At 32.2% G+C, this 15,610-nt stretch overlaps 9 protein-coding genes and 3 non-coding genes across 12 annotated transcripts in view; 3 read left to right on the top strand and 9 right to left on the bottom strand. All coding sequences in view use genetic code 11, as the record gives it.

Moving 5' to 3' along the window:
• Window positions 1–819: 819 nt before the first annotated feature.
• Window positions 820–891, bottom strand: trnQ-UUG. The gene has a single exon. It is a non-coding gene; the product is annotated as a tRNA-Gln (tRNA).
• Window positions 892–1,343: 452 nt separating this feature from the next.
• psbK (photosytem II protein K) lies at window positions 1,344–1,529 on the top strand. Its single transcript has one exon. The coding sequence runs from the start codon at window positions 1,344–1,346 to the stop codon at window positions 1,527–1,529; it is 186 nt and encodes a 61-aa protein (YP_007889733.1).
• A 473-nt stretch (window positions 1,530–2,002) lies between these two features.
• On the top strand, window positions 2,003–2,113 carry psbI (photosystem II protein I). The gene has a single exon. It carries the CDS (start codon window positions 2,003–2,005, stop codon window positions 2,111–2,113), a length of 111 nt encoding a protein of 36 aa, YP_007889732.1.
• Window positions 2,114–2,241: 128 nt separating this feature from the next.
• Window positions 2,242–2,329, bottom strand: trnS-GCU. The gene has a single exon. It is a non-coding gene; the product is annotated as a tRNA-Ser (tRNA).
• Window positions 2,330–3,741: 1,412 nt separating this feature from the next.
• trnR-UCU lies at window positions 3,742–3,813 on the top strand. Its single transcript has one exon. It is a non-coding gene; the product is annotated as a tRNA-Arg (tRNA).
• Window positions 3,814–3,983: 170 nt separating this feature from the next.
• Window positions 3,984–5,516, bottom strand: atpA (ATP synthase CF1 alpha subunit). The gene has a single exon. The coding sequence runs from the start codon at window positions 5,514–5,516 to the stop codon at window positions 3,984–3,986; it is 1,533 nt and encodes a 510-aa protein (YP_007889731.1).
• An 84-nt stretch (window positions 5,517–5,600) lies between these two features.
• On the bottom strand, window positions 5,601–6,857 carry atpF (ATP synthase CF0 subunit I). The gene is made up of 2 exons: window positions 6,714–6,857; window positions 5,601–5,999 (listed from the first exon to the last, which is right to left on the bottom strand). Exons 1-2 carry the CDS (start codon window positions 6,855–6,857, stop codon window positions 5,601–5,603), a joined length of 543 nt encoding a protein of 180 aa, YP_007889730.1.
• A 416-nt stretch (window positions 6,858–7,273) lies between these two features.
• atpH (ATP synthase CF0 subunit III) lies at window positions 7,274–7,519 on the bottom strand. The gene has a single exon. It carries the CDS (start codon window positions 7,517–7,519, stop codon window positions 7,274–7,276), a length of 246 nt encoding a protein of 81 aa, YP_007889729.1.
• Window positions 7,520–8,528: 1,009 nt separating this feature from the next.
• Window positions 8,529–9,272, bottom strand: atpI (ATP synthase CF0 subunit IV). Its single transcript has one exon. It carries the CDS (start codon window positions 9,270–9,272, stop codon window positions 8,529–8,531), a length of 744 nt encoding a protein of 247 aa, YP_007889728.1.
• Window positions 9,273–9,517: 245 nt separating this feature from the next.
• Window positions 9,518–10,228, bottom strand: rps2 (ribosomal protein S2). The gene has a single exon. It carries the CDS (start codon window positions 10,226–10,228, stop codon window positions 9,518–9,520), a length of 711 nt encoding a protein of 236 aa, YP_007889727.1.
• A 284-nt stretch (window positions 10,229–10,512) lies between these two features.
• rpoC2 (RNA polymerase beta subunit) lies at window positions 10,513–14,604 on the bottom strand. The gene has a single exon. It carries the CDS (start codon window positions 14,602–14,604, stop codon window positions 10,513–10,515), a length of 4,092 nt encoding a protein of 1,363 aa, YP_007889726.1.
• Window positions 14,605–14,812: 208 nt separating this feature from the next.
• rpoC1 (RNA polymerase beta subunit) overlaps window positions 14,813–15,610 on the bottom strand; it is a 2,819-nt gene continuing 2,021 nt past the window's right edge. Inside the window, exon 2 of the mRNA in view lies at window positions 14,813–15,610. This exon is cut by the window's right edge and continues 822 nt beyond it. Within this exon, the coding sequence (YP_007889725.1) occupies window positions 14,813–15,610 (798 nt within the window).

Below are 15,610 nucleotides of genomic sequence, written 5' to 3'. Positions count from 1 at the left end.
ATTTTCTTTGAATCTTGGGGTTTAGAGATTACTCCGGGAATCTTCAATTTTTTAAAAAAAGGGGAGCAACATACCTTTTTTTCTCTGAAAGAATTATACAAAAAGTTAATTCCTGCGGATAAACTTTTTGATCAAAAAGCAGTTTGACTAATTTCAACCATTTTTTTTTGAACCTTGCGGAAATAAGATCCTTTCTATTTTTATAAAAAAAATATACTTATCAACTTTTTAGAATTTATTAAATTTTAGATACTTGTTCCCGAGAAATGAATAAATTCGAGCCCCATCATGTACTATTTACATCATTAATCCCTTTCCTGTCCCCAAAACAAAAAAAGGGGGGGTCTAGTGGAACAGAAAAAATGATGTCAAGTCAAGAGCATGTTCATTTCGAAAATACTAGAAAAAATGGCGGATATCAGAATCCACCCCTAATTGAATCATGTCTTTCAAGCCGCACGTTGCTTTTTATTTTTCGTTTCAAACGAAGTTTTACTCTCACATTCCCTTAGCTTAGATACAGTATGTAATTATCGAATCGTGAATAGTCATTGATTCATTCGCTACATAAGAATCTATCCTTTTTTTTTTACGTTTCGGTTTTTCTTATATATAATGAAAACCTTTTTCTTTTAAAAGTAAAGACATAAATGAAAATGAACTTGATATTCTAGCAATAGATTTTATACGCTATTCTATTTTTTATAATTTGTAAAGTAGAAAAATGGTAATTTTTTTTTGAAAAAAAAGGCAGGGTCCCTTTTAATTATGAGATACAATCTGTATTCAAATATGATATACATCATAAATAGATATGCTCTGGGACGGAAGGATTCGAACCTCCGAATAGCGGGACCAAAACCCGTTGCCTTACCGCTTGGCCACGCCCCATTTTCCATTTTACATTAATAAAGACTATTATTAATATTGGTTATTCGTCAATTCCAGTTCAAAAATTTCTATATAAAAAAAATTTGTGACTAGTCTTTTCTATCCGTATCTACATAGCTATCTATATCTATAAATGGATATAGATAGATAGGATAAAACTAAATTTATTGATCATTACATACAATTCAATTAAGATATTATATAGAAGGAAGTATGATTTCTTCAATTTTTTTTTTCAGAATGAAAAATCTTTTGAAACTGGATAAGTTCAAATAAAAGAAGGATTCTCGAGGTTCTTATCTTATTTGATTCATTTTTTTACTTTTATTCATAACTCTTTATTTTCATTTTTATTGTATTATGTATATAATGCAATAAAATTTAAAATTATAATGAAAATAAAAAAAAAAACAAAAATAACTTTTATTTTATTAAAGAACAAAATGTTTGTTATGCTTAATATCTTTAGTTGGATCTGTATTTGTATTCCCTCCGTCCTTTATTCCAGTAGTTTTTTGTTGGAGAAATTGCCCGAAGCCTACGCTTTCTTGAATCCAATTGTGGATATTATGCCAGTAATACCCTTACTCTTTTTTCTTTTAGCTTTTGTTTGGCAAGCTGCTGTAAGTTTTCGATGAGATTTTGAATTTGAATAATGTCTTAAAAAAATTCAGAATTTATCAGAAAACTAAAATTCGAACATTTTAACAATTTATAAGATCAGATAAGTCTTACAGTGTGAATTCTGGATTCCAATATTGAAATTTTTTAATATATAGGATAGGAAAAAAGAGGGACCTTCTCATCATTTACGTTTTTTGAATTGAAAAAACCTAATCCGATTATTCGATTGGAACCCCTCACCAATAGAATACCTAGATTACAGAAAAAAAGGATTTTTGGTCAAAAGAATTATTGATAATTTGTAATAAAATAATCGACTCTTACTATCAATTCATTTTCGAAACTCATATATCTATCCTCATATCCTAAAAAAACTTCCTTTTTTAGAAACTTAGTATCTTAGTATTAAAAGAAACAAAATATGTTGTAATATAAGAGAATCTATTCTCTTTCTTTGTCGTTTTTTAATTATCTTGGAGATTTCATAATGCTTACTCTAAAACTTTTTGTTTATACGGTAGTGATCTTTTTCGTTTCTCTTTTCATCTTCGGATTCCTATCTAACGATCCAGGACGTAATCCAGGACGTGAAGAATAGAATAAGAAAAAAGTGGATTCTGTGTTTTCTTGCTTGTGTGGAATTTTGAAATATTTTTAGGATTTTCTCTATTTTAACATCTTTCACTAGTAAAAAAAACAAGTTCAAAAAAAAATACCAAATTATCAACGGAAAGAGAGGGATTCGAACCCTCGGTACAAGAATTTGTACAACGGATTAGCAATCCGACGCTATAGTCCACTCAGCCATCTCTCCCCAATTGAAAAAAAAAAAGAGACTTGCTTTTTTTTATTATTATATATATATTTTAGTTTTCTTTTTTTATTTTTCTACAGCCAATGAGCCCGGCCAGTACCTAGTCGGGCTCTTTTTCTTTTATTCCCATGAATATTAAAAAAAAATTCTTTATTTGAATTTATTTGATTCGAAAAAAAAAATATTTGTAAAAATATTTGTAATTAAAAAAAATAAGAGATACGGATAGATTCCTATTAGATAAAACCAAAATAAGATAATAAAAAAATGTTCTCTTTTCTGACTCCCTCTCTTTTTTCTGGTAACGTAAATTGTATATATATATATAACCTTCAGCAAAATCAAAAAATGAAAATTACCCCGTTTTTCAAATTTCATTAGAAGATTCTCTAATGAAACATGTCAATACTCGACATATTAGAATATTATGGCCCCCTATTTCTTTATTTTGTCTGATTGCTTTGTTCAACAAAAGATACAATAATGATATTGTAGCGGGTATAGTTTAGTGGTAAAAGTGCGATTCGTTTCAAGGACCCCTTCAAAGTTAAGGGATCCCCCGTTTGATTCATATCCCGATCAAAAACTTTATTTTTTATAATTAAAGGGACTCCTTTATACCCCTCGATGAATGATTTGCGGTATAATATACATTATTGTAATTTGGATACAAGAAGAATCAAATCAAATTTGACAAATTGAGTTCTAAAATTATGAAACATAAGTTTTTTGAATTGGATCTAGAATCCGAATTTTTTTAGTATTCCTAAAGGATCTATGGAGAGAAATATACAAATAGCTCGACGGAAATTTTCTTCTTTTCCTAAAGATTTTATGAAATAGAAATAGAGAACGAAGTAACTAGAAAAAAAACATAGATTGTTAGAATATTGCTCTTCTAGAGGGATCATCTAAAAAGCAAGATATTTGAAACCTATTCATACAAAAAGGCTGACATAGATGTTATGGGTCAATTTTTTTTATTGTCCATCTCTTCATTCCGTAAAGGAGCCGAATGAAACAAAAGTTTCACGTTCGGTTTTGAATTAGAGACGTTAAATCAAAATCATGAATCAACGTCGACTATAACCCTTAGCCTTCCAAGCTAACGATGCGGGTTCGATTCCCGCTACCCGCTTATATTTTATTCTATTTCAATCTATCTTTTTTCTTCTAGAATGAATCTAGAATTCTTAAAGAATTTGTCAATTCTTCATTTTCATTTCTTAATTTAGTTTTAGTTATATATATTCAATTATATTCAATTGATTTATCTTTTTTCTTTTATTCTAATTATTTTATTTGATTTATTTTTATAATTTCTAGAATTCTTTGTTTATATTTGATTCTTTAATCTTTTTTAGTTAATAAGGTTTAGTTAAAAAGGTTAAAGAATCCAATATAAAATAGAAGCGTCCATTGTCTAATGGATAGGACAGAGGTCTTCTAAACCTTAGGTATAGGTTCAAATCCTATTGGACGCAAGTTGTTTGCATATCTATATGCAATTTCAACCTTGTCCTTATATTTTTTTTGATTTATTACATTTTGATTCGAATTCATTATATATAATATTCAAATGAAATAAAAAGATATGAAAAGCTACTAATTCTAAAAATTGGAAAATTGAATTACAAAATTATTTAATGATTCATCAATTTTTTTCTACTTGTTCCTGGAATAAAAAGAGTTCCATCTGTTCTTTAATAGCGTCCTTTAAAAGGGCTTCTGCTTCGCCAGTGAATGTCTTGGTAGAAGATATGATTTCTTTGAATTGAGGTTTATTCGTCTTTAAGTAAGCACGTAACTCAACAAGAAATTTCCTTACCTGTCCAATTTCTAATGAATCAAGATAACCATTCGTTCCGGTATAAATAGTTACTATCTGTTCTTCCACAGTAAGAGGAGCTGATTGGGATTGTTTAAGCAACTCGCGCAATCGTTGACCTCTTGCTAATTGATTTTGAGTAGCTTTATCTAGATCAGAAGCGAATTGTGCAAAAGCTTCTAATTCTGCGAATTGTGCTAATTCCAATTTTAATTTACCAGCTACTTGTTTCATGGCTTTTATTTGAGCCGCCGATCCAACTCTGGAAACTGAAATACCGACATTAATAGCGGGTCTTATTCCAGCATTGAATAGATCGGCCGATAAGAATATTTGGCCATCTGTAATGGAAATTACATTCGTAGGAATATAAGCTGAAACATCTCCCGATTGAGTTTCAACTATTGGTAAAGCAGTCATACTTCCTTCGCCTAACTGAGAACTTAATTTAGCGGCTCTTTCCAAAAGACGCGAATGTAAATAAAAAACATCCCCTGGATAAGCTTCGCGACCTGGTGGTCTTCGTAATAGAAGAGACATTTGCCTATAAGCCTGTGCTTGTTTGGAGAGATCGTCATAAATGATTAAAGTGTGACGTTCACGGTACATAAAATATTCAGCCAGAGCTGCTCCTGTATAAGGCGCGAGGTATTGTAATGTAGCTGGAGAATCCGCTGTTTCAGCTACTACAATAGTGTATTCCATTGCTCCTCTTTCTTGTAAAGTAGTCACCACTTGAGCCACAGAAGATGCTTTTTGACCAACAGCTACATAAACACATATTACATTTTGTCCCTGTTGATTGAGAATTGTATCTGTGGCTACTGCTGTTTTACCTGTTTGTCTGTCTCCAATAATTAATTCTCGCTGGCCCCGTCCTATGGGGATCATCGAATCAATAGCAATAAGTCCTGTTTGGAGAGGCTCATATACCGAACGTCTTGAAATAATACCGGGAGCGGGAGATTCTATTAATCGAGATTCCGAAGCTGAAATTTCTCCTCGACCGTCAATTGGTTTAGCCAGGGCATTTATAACACGACTCAAATAAGCTTCACTTACAGGTATCTGAGCAATTCTTCCTGTTGCTTTTACTGAACTTCCCTCTTGTATCAGCAAACCATCACCCATTAATACAACACCAACATTTTTTGATTCCAAATTCAAAGCAATGCCTATAGTACCTTCTTCAAATTCCACCAATTCACCCGCCATTACTTCATCAAGACCATAAATACGAGCAATACCATCGCCTACTTGAAGTACGGTACCTGTATTTACAATTTTTACTTCTGTATTATATTGCTCAATGCGTTCACGGATAATTTTACTAATTTCATCTGCACGAATGGTTACCATGAAAATATCTTAAGTTTATTTTTTATAAGAAAAAAATGATGCCTATACTCTATTTTATAATAGAAAGCCTAATCAGTTATTTTTTTATTTCATCATCCCAAACATGCCAATATTAGCACTGACAGTACGTAAATGTAACTCGTTGTTCAAGCAACTATTTAGAGTTCCTAGAGCTCCCTGTAAGGCTTGTTGTAAAACCCGCTGTCGAACTTGATTAATAACTCTTTGTTGTTCAAAATCAATGGCTTCGTTTTTGTAATTTTCTAATTGTTCCAAAGTCGTATAAATTGAATTAATTAAATTCAATTTTTCTCGTTTGATCTCAGAATAGCCATTCACCCGAAACAGATCTGCTTCTGTTTCAACTTTCCTTAAGCGAGCCTGGGCTTTTTCGAGCTGTTCAATGGCGTTTTCCTGTAATTCTTCTGAGTTTCGAATAGTTTTCCAGATTTTCTGTTTTCGATTATCTAATAAATCACGTAATGAAAGTAGACTCTCTTTCCATCCATTTCAAAATGTCTATGATCTCTTCCCGAACCAAACATGAATCTTTCGATTCATTTGGCTCTCACACTCAATTACTTATCGGAAATTTACCAATTTTTTATGTAATGAGCCTATCCTCTCTTCTCTATTCAAAGTGAAAACAATTACCAATATAAGACCAGAATATTCGGAGGACTCTTTTGACCAAACAAATCTATGTCAATAAAGTTGTTTTTTTATTCAAATCCAAAGACTTCTTTTGAATTTATACATAGGTCATCCATCGATTACGCATCGTACAAAGGGGAGGTTTAAATTCACCCGTTTTTGATTTCTCGTCGTAAATAGGATTCAAGCCATTTTTTTTTATCGACATGAGTGTTTTATATCGAAAAAAATATAATAATTGTTTTGAAACCATTTCCTTTCTGTATTAACATAGTGGTAGAAAGAGTACTACACTGCGTATAGACTTCAAACTATTTTTAACCATGGTAATAGTCCAAAATTTTTGGTTAATAGAGAATCAAAGTGGATTACCAATAAAACGCGAAATGCTATGGTTCTTTAAGATTTTTCTTAAATTATTCAAAAAAGAAAATGAATTCAGAAGTAATTCGCGGGATTCTGCACATTTTCTTAATTATAACTAAACTAAAAAATGCAGTTTGGTTAAATCCAATTTATTCTTTGAAATAAACAACTCGCACACACTCCCTTTCCAAAAAAAACCAGTAGACCTAACACTACACTAAGATTTATTGGATTTGTTGCTAAAATATCGGTATTAAACACGAAACTTCCGGCGGATGGCCAGGAGCCCAAACAAAGGAAAGAATCGGTTATATTTTTCATATGATCTCATCTCCTCTTATGAATAGACTAATTATCTTTCTAATATTCCTATTAGATAGATAATATAATAATCTAATTGGAATATATAATTCTAGAATTTGATATAATTTGGATTGGTCAATCAATTGGAAGATTCCCTAAAAGAATGATACTTCTTAGAATTAGATACCAGTTCATTTATCAATTGCAAAATCTATCTAGTTTGAACACTTTCAAAAAATTATCTTAAAATAAATAAAGAAAAGAGGGGTTCATTGGACTAAACAAAAAGAAGAAAGAGGGTGAATAAGTATGTGAATACCTTTCACTTAGTCCTTCTCCTGTGTTCTTATCCGAACGGATAAAGAATTGTAGGAGTGAATTATTAATAGAATTCGAAAAAGGAAGTCCACATATGTATTTCTATCTTTTTAGGATTAAACAAAAGGATTAGCAAATAAAAGTGCTAATGCTACAACCAGCCCGTAAATTGTTAAAGCTTCCATAAAAGCCAGACTAAGTAATAAAGTACCCCGTATTTTTCCCTCTGCCTCTGGTTGTCGTGCAATCCCCTCTACAGCTTGCCCTGCGGCAGTGCCTTGACCAACCCCAGGTCCAATAGAAGCAAGCCCTACGGCCAATCCAGCAGCAATAACAGAAGCGGCAGAAATAATTGGATTCATGAGAATTTCCTCGTAACCTACATATAAAAGAAAGAAATAGTTAATGATATAATCGACTAAGAAATTCTGACTTCATTTTTCAATTACCAAGACTTTTTCAGCTAAAGTAATGAATCAAAATAAGAATTACTTCGAGATTTCTTTTTTCGTCTCGAACTACATAGTTTTTGGGGTGAATCTTTATAATCTTTGTTCTTCTCTTACCTTAAATTTGGAATCATTCTTTGAATTCTTCGTTTTTTTATACAATTTCTTTAGTTATTTCCTTTTCAATTCACAATTAGAGCTGAAACGCAAGGACTTTGCTTTTCTATCCCTATAGAAATTGATAATAATAGCGAGGCCTTTTGAGATAGAAAAGATTTGTTATTTCAGATATATGGTTAGTTCATAGAAAATTAGTTCATCTATAATATCATATCACATATACATAGGTTTCTTCTATGCTGTAAACTAATTTTCTTTGTGTTTTAGATTCAATCGAAATTGAAATTCATTCTTTGATTGGAAACCTCAAAAACAAAGAAAGAGTTCTCTTATAGTGATCAGATTCTATGCACTCAACTTGACCCCCTCACTTCTATTTTTTTTATCATTTTTTTGAAGCTCCCCTTCCCTCTTTTCTTATTCTCTTATCCCATATGGATACAATCAATCTAAATAAATTCATTAGATTTCATTAATGTTGAAAAGAAATATTGGAAATTGGGTGATCTAAATGTTTTTAATTCTCTTTTGATCAATCATTGAATTGAATGTGAATCAAACGAGAATCTACTATTATTCTATATAGTATCTTTTTATCACACGTCGTAAACGTAAATATCATACAGAATTCGAATTCTAGCTATTCATTTTTTTCGAATATCCAAACTAATATATACTAATCGAATAGATCTATCTATATCTATCTATATATCTATAGATAGATGTTTACTTTGTAGATTCTATTGAGCCACAATATATGTGTGGCAAGCTAAACAAAAAAGACTATTTTTTAGAAAACTAGTCAATGATGGCCTTCAATGGATTCACCTATATAAGCCGCAGCTAAAGTAGCAAAAATGAGAGCTTGAATACCGCTTGTGAATAATCCAAGGAACATGACAGGTATAGGAACTACTAAAGGTACTAAAGAAACAAGAACAACAACTACTAATTCATCAGCTAATATATTTCCGAAAAGTCGAAAACTAAGGGATAAGGGTTTTGTGAAATCTTCTAATATGTTAATCGGTAAAAGGATTGGAGTTGGTTGGATGTATTTACTAAAATAAGCTAATCCTTTTTTTGAAAGACCCGCATAGAAATATGCAACTGATGTAAGTAAAGCTAATGCAACGGTAGTATTTATATCATTTGTGGGTGCAGCTAACTCCCCATGAGGTAATTGGATGATTTTCCAAGGTAAAAGAGCCCCTGACCAATTAGAAACAAAAATAAATAGAAACAAAGTTCCAATAAAAGGAACCCACGGACCATATTCTTCTCCAATCTGAGTTTTGCTCACGTCTCGAATGAATTCAAGAACATATTCAAATAAATTCTGACCGAAAGTGGGAATGGTTTGCAGATTTCGAATAACTAGAATGGCTGAAACCAATAAGATAGCAATTACAACCCAAGAAGTAATAAGTACTTGGGCATGTACTAGGAAACCCCCTATTTGCCAATAGAAATGTTGACCTACTTCCACAGCAGATATATCGTATAATCTTTTTAATGTGTTGATAGAGCATAATAAAACATTCATATTGTCCTGTCCTCTAAAAAAAGAAGTTGAAAAAAGGGAATTATTTTTATTCAAACATCTCCTTTCCCTTTTGATTTGTCTACTTTCATTTTTGATTTTGAATACCGATACTAATTACATAAAATTTTTGTTTGTTTTCTATTTTATTTTTAATTTTTGTGCAATTTCTTACTAGTATAGTAAGCGATTCCATAAATCTATGAACCCCTCGAAGCAAATTCAAGAATTTTTTATCTTATTATTAATCAAGAATTTCGTATATATCTAGACCGACCCTCACAAATTGCAAAAACTAATTTGTTAAGAATTAATCGAATTGAGGCTATAGCATCATCATTAGCTGGAATTGAAATATCAGCGAGGTCCGGGTCACTATTTGTATCAATTAAACAAATTGTTGGAATTTCCAAAGTTATACATTCTCGAAGAGCCGTATATTCTTCTTGTTGATCGACGATTATTACAATATCAGGTAAACCCTTCATATATTTAATGCCGCCAAGATATGTTTCCAATTGAGCTAATTGTCTCTTCAATAGAGCGGCATCTTTTTTTGGAAAACTATGGAATCTCCCCGTCTTTTGTTGCATTCTCAAGTCCCTGAACTTTTGAAGTCGTGTTTTTGTAGTATACCAATTCGTTAACATACCGCCGAGCCATTTTTTATTAACATAATGACACCGAGCTCTTATTGCAGCCCGCGCTACTGAATCAGCTGCTTTTTTTTTTGTACCAACAATTAAGAATTGTTTTCCCCCACTTGCTGCATCAAAAACTAAATCACAAGATTCTGATAAAAACCGAGCAGTTCTAATAAGATTTGTAATATGAATACCCTTACGTTTTGCAGATATATAAGGTGACATTTTAGGATTCCATTTTCTAGTACCGTGGCCAAAATGAACTCCAGCTTCCATCATCTCTTCCAAAATTATGTTCCAATATCTTTTTGTCATTTAGAATTATCCCCACACTTTTCTTTCATTTCCAAATAGAAATTAGATCAATTTTTTGAAATGAAAGAAAGAGACCCAGTATACTGAAATAGAAAAAAATAAGTGTTCCGAAGGAACCTGCTCTTCTACTGAAAATTTGCCGTTGATAAAAAAAAGATCGGGCCATTTTTTCTATTTCATTTAATATGATTCTTTTATTTATTATGTTTCTTTTATTATACAAAATACAAAATATATACAAAATAAAGTGACCGGAAATGAATACGACCTTAAGAATCATTATTTTAGTAATTCTTAAATCCTAGATTATTTTTATGTATCACATAAATTCTTTTTTTTGTTTCCGAGGTAATCTTGTTATATTGCCTTTGCTTTGAACGGTATATTATTCTTTTGAATCCAGTACCAACTGGCATCATTCCCCCTAAAACAACGTTCTCTTTCAGACCTTTCAACCAATCTATGCGACCCCGGAGAGCGGCTTTTGATAAAACTCTAGCAGTTTCTTGAAAACTTGCTTCAGATATGAAACTTTGAGTATTCAAAGATGTTTTTGTTATCCCCAATAATAGAACTCGATAGCAGATCGACTCTTCTAAGGAACGCCCAGCTCGTTCGGCCCGCAACAATCCAATTAGTTCACCAGGCAAAAAAACATTAGACATTCCATCTTCTGAAACCAATACTTTTGATGTTATTTGACGCACAATAATTTCTATATGTCTATTATGAATGTGAACTCCCTGGGATCGATAAACTTTTTGAATTTGATTAACCAAAGAAATACGACTTTGCGCTATAGTTAGCTCAGCACTAATGAAGAATCCCCAAGGAATGCCAAGAATTCTTGTTATACGCCCATTCCAAGTATCCACTCTCTTTTCTAGGTTTATGGATATTGAATCAATCGAACGAACTTCTAATACCTGTTCTACTTTTGGAAGACCTTGTGTTATATCACCTGATCTCGATTTTTGATATATAAATGTAACTAATATATCTCCTTCAGAAAGTATTTCTCCATAATGACCATGAACAGTTGTTCCAGGAGTCGCCAAATAAGGGTTAGCCGATCTTATTCCTACAGAATCCATTTGAACAGTTAGAATTTGACCCGATTTAAGGTGTGGTTCATTTTTCGTTTGAACTATACATACATTTTCGCAAATAAATTGACCAAGACTTATTATGGGAAACGTTTTTTTTTCACAAGAATTCTGATGGAAAAAATGCCAATTCAAATAGAATGGATTTAAAAGGATGTTACTAGATAGATCAGATTTATAAATTATCTCGTTTTCGTCTATTAAATAATATTTGAATACTTGAAAAGTTTTTTTTAATTTGTCAAGTTGCCAATTTTTATTTATCGAGATCTGATTTTGAGTAATTAAAAGGTAAAAATAAAAATTGGCAACTTGAAGGGCTATTCCTAAAGGACCTAACGAATTTTGAATTGGATTCATTTCTTCTTTTATCCCATTGTAATATTTTCCATCGTGGAATGATCGTATTTGAAAACAATTCGATGATGACAAAATTATAAAAGATCGGCATTTCTCATTTCTATTCAACAACATATGAATAGTTCCATGATTTTGACTAAGTGATTGTTGAACTTTTTCCCTCGGATCCATAGAAAAAAATGGATTGATGTTGGTCCAGTCCAACTCATTATCCAAGATAAATCTTGAACCGAGCGGATCTTTCCTTTTTCTTATATATGAAATATGGGATTTTACTAAGTCCATTTTTAAGAAATATCTAACCAAACCTTTTATACTTAGTTCAACAAAAGAAGCATGCCCTTTTTCGATAGAAGACAATTTTTTGTCTTCATCCCAATTTAAGACTAAACAAGTCCGAACTAATTGAATACTTGTATTAGAATTCGAAATTCCCCGAATTGATTTTCCATTTCCAGAAAGAATATAATTAATAACTTTAAGTTCCAGATTATCTCTTTCTTGTAACATATCTTGGGAAAAAAATTGGATTAAATTGATCCTATCTGCTATTTCATATAAAATTACCGGTCGAACCAAAACAAAATACTTTTTTTTCATAATTGTGATCCATTGGGCATAGATCCAATTTTTCATTTTTTTTTTTGATCCTTTTGAATTTTTTTTTACCGTTCTCGGTGGTATCAACATGGCACTGTGTCGGGATATCTTATCCATTTCTCCGGGAAAATAGATATTCCCGGAAAATATTTTTAATTGAATCTTTTTTTTTTTCTTCTCCAATCGAACCAACCCGCTTACTTGACTTCTTATATTTACAGTGATTGGTGTATCTACTTCAATGATACTATTGTTCCGTACCATTATGGAAGAAAATTCTGGTAAAATATACACTTCTTCGGGAATGAAAAAAAATTGATCTACTTTAATTTGGTATTTTGTCTTCAATTCTTTAATTCCTGGATACTCGATTAAAAAATCCTCTTTTTTAAAAATGTAATTTATATCAATAGTCCTATATTTAGTAATACCCGAGCTATGTGTTCGGTATTGAGGATCATCGAAATAAGCAAAAATACTATTTCTACGAAAAATACCATGGATTGGTATTTCAATCGAGATACTGGAAGCTAACATTAGTGCTTTGTCTTGTTCTTGAATCGATTGGAATTGAAATGGAATAATGAATCGATTTCTCCGCCTCTTTGCTAATAAATCCGTAGTATCGTGAAAAATAGCAGGATGTGTAAAATGACAATGATCTTTACATATGATTTGATTATTTTTTGAATAATCTGAAATCCTTCTTTCTTTTTTATAAGAAGGATTGAAACGAAACAATTTATGTCTTACTTTATTATTACTTGCTAAAAGGTTACAAATATCTCTTTCTCCTGTAGAAAGATAATGAATGTTCAATTGATCTTGATCTTTTCGGGTTGAAAAAGAGACTGAAGCGGATCTGTCTGATTTTCCTGATAAAATCCATAAATGACTTGTTTTTGGTAAGATATGGACATTACTATATTTAAATTCTGATGCATGATACACATCCGTACTCCAATGCATTTCTCCTTCTAAGTCAGAATAAACATGTTTTCGAACTTTTTCTTTTAAATTCAAAGTATATGTTCCTGCGAGAATCTCGGCAATCACTTGTTCTGATTTTACATATTGATTATTTTGAACTAATAGAAAACTTTTTGGTGGAATAGTCACATTATGTATAATGTCACCATTTTCAATACTAACATACAAGTCTATATAACATAGAAAAGCAGGATGCCCGTGACGTGTACGTGTAGGATGAACCAAATCCTCATTGAATTTAATTTTTCCATTATAAGGTGCTCGCACCTGTTCTGCAGTACCCCCTGTGAATACTCCACCAGTATGAAAAGTTCTTAATGTTAATTGAGTGCCCGGTTCTCCAATGGATTGGCCCGCAATAATACCTACAGCTTCTCCTAATTCCACCAAGTGACCTTGAGTAGGACTTTGGCCATAACACAATCGACAGATCCAAGATGTATTCCTACAGGTAAAAGGAGTTCGTATAGATATTGGTTGTGTTTGAAAGGTTTTCAATCGATTGAAAAGTCCAATTCCAATATCTTGATTTCTAATGGCAATGCATCGTGAACCTCTGTATATATCGTCTGCTAATACACGACCAATTAATGTTTGTGTCCAACTACTTTCCGGCATCATTTCATTCTGGGTATTTACTGAAATTCCTCGAATGGTACCACAATCTGTTCGACGTATAACAATATGTTGAACCACTTCAACAAGTCTACGTGTAAGATATCCAGCATCTGATGTTCGTACAGCAGTATCTACAACCCCTTTACGAGCTCCGTAGCAAGAAATTATATATTCTGTTAAAGATAGCCCTTCGCGTAAATTGCTTTGAATAGGTAAATCAATCATTTGTCCTTGTGGATCCGACATTAATCCCCTCATACCTACTAATTGGTGTACTTGAGATGCATTTCCTCTAGCTCCCGAAAAGGACATTATATGGACTGGATTAAAAGGATCGGTCATTCTAAAATTAGGATTCATTTCTTGTCGAAAATATTCACTTGTAGCATACCATATCTCAATGGATTGGCGTAATTTTTCTACTGCATGTACATTTCCAAAATGATGCTGTTTTTCCAAAATCAAATTTTGGTGTTCAGCATCTCGGACTAGCCATCCTTTAGAAGGTATTGTTAAAAGGTCATCAATTCCTAATGAAATGGATGTAGCCGTAGCTTGGCGGAATCCCAGAGTCTTGACTTGATCCAGGATATGTGATGTATATGCCATTCCGAAGTGATCTATTAATCTGCTAATAAGTCGTTTAATGGCAGTTCCACCTATCGCTTTATTGTGAAACATTAGATTGGTCCGTTCTGCCATAAGTACCTCCCTATTCCACTCAGTGGGATTCATTCAGTTCAACAATGGATTTGAGTCAATGATTGAAAAACTGCCTTTTCTTTATCTTAATTTGTGTAGAAATTTATAAATTCAAAAACTAAGATCCTTGTTAAATGTTAAATCATGAAGATCTGAATTTACACCGGTATCATAAATTTGTTTATCTTAGATACAACCATCTATATGATTAGATGTCATATGAATAGGCCCGGCAAAAACCTTGTACAGCTTCTTCGATTTCTCGATAAAAAGAAATATGACCTACATTGGTTCGAATGTATATAGAACGAATTTGTTTTTTTGTACTTCTTACTACTAGATAATGCCCATAAATTTCATGATAGGTGCCTAAAGATTCATAGTGAACTTCGATAGGAACTTCTCTTGACGAAAGAATGCGTAGATCTAGTCGCCACCGGAGCCACAAAGGACTATCGAAGGTTATTCTTTTCTGTTGATAAGCTCCAATTGCATCATAGGAATTACAAAAAAAAGGTTCTTTTTTTTTCGTATACTTATAGTTTTTCTTTGGAATTATTTGATTTTTCCAATTTCTGCAATTACGTGGATTATACCTATTTGAAGAAATACCTCGACGATTCCCATTCGTTAATATGTAAAGTCCAATAAGCATATCTTGAGTTGGTACAGAAATTGGATCCGCGATAGCTGGAGACAAGAGGTTTGTATGAGAAAACATAAGTAAACGAGCTTCTGCTTGAGCTTCTAAAGATAAAGGCACATGAACAGCCATTTGATCGCCATCAAAGTCTGCATTGAATCCCTTACAAACTAATGGATGCAAACAAATAGCACGCCCCTCTACTAAAATGGGTTGGAATGCCTGTATACCTAATCTATGCAGAGTAGGTGCTCTATTTAGCAATACGGGATGTCCCTGCATAACTTCTTGAAGTATTTCCCATACAATCGGTTCTTTTTGCCGAATTTTACTCTTAGCAATTCCTATGTTGGAAGCAAAATG

The sequence above is a fragment of the Vigna angularis genome, assembly GCF_016808095.1.
Source record: "Vigna angularis chloroplast DNA, complete sequence".
In the NCBI taxonomy this organism is placed as follows: domain Eukaryota; kingdom Viridiplantae; phylum Streptophyta; class Magnoliopsida; order Fabales; family Fabaceae; genus Vigna; species Vigna angularis.
The sequence above is the reverse complement of the archived record's forward strand: the minus strand, read 5'-3'. Positions and strand labels throughout refer to the sequence as shown.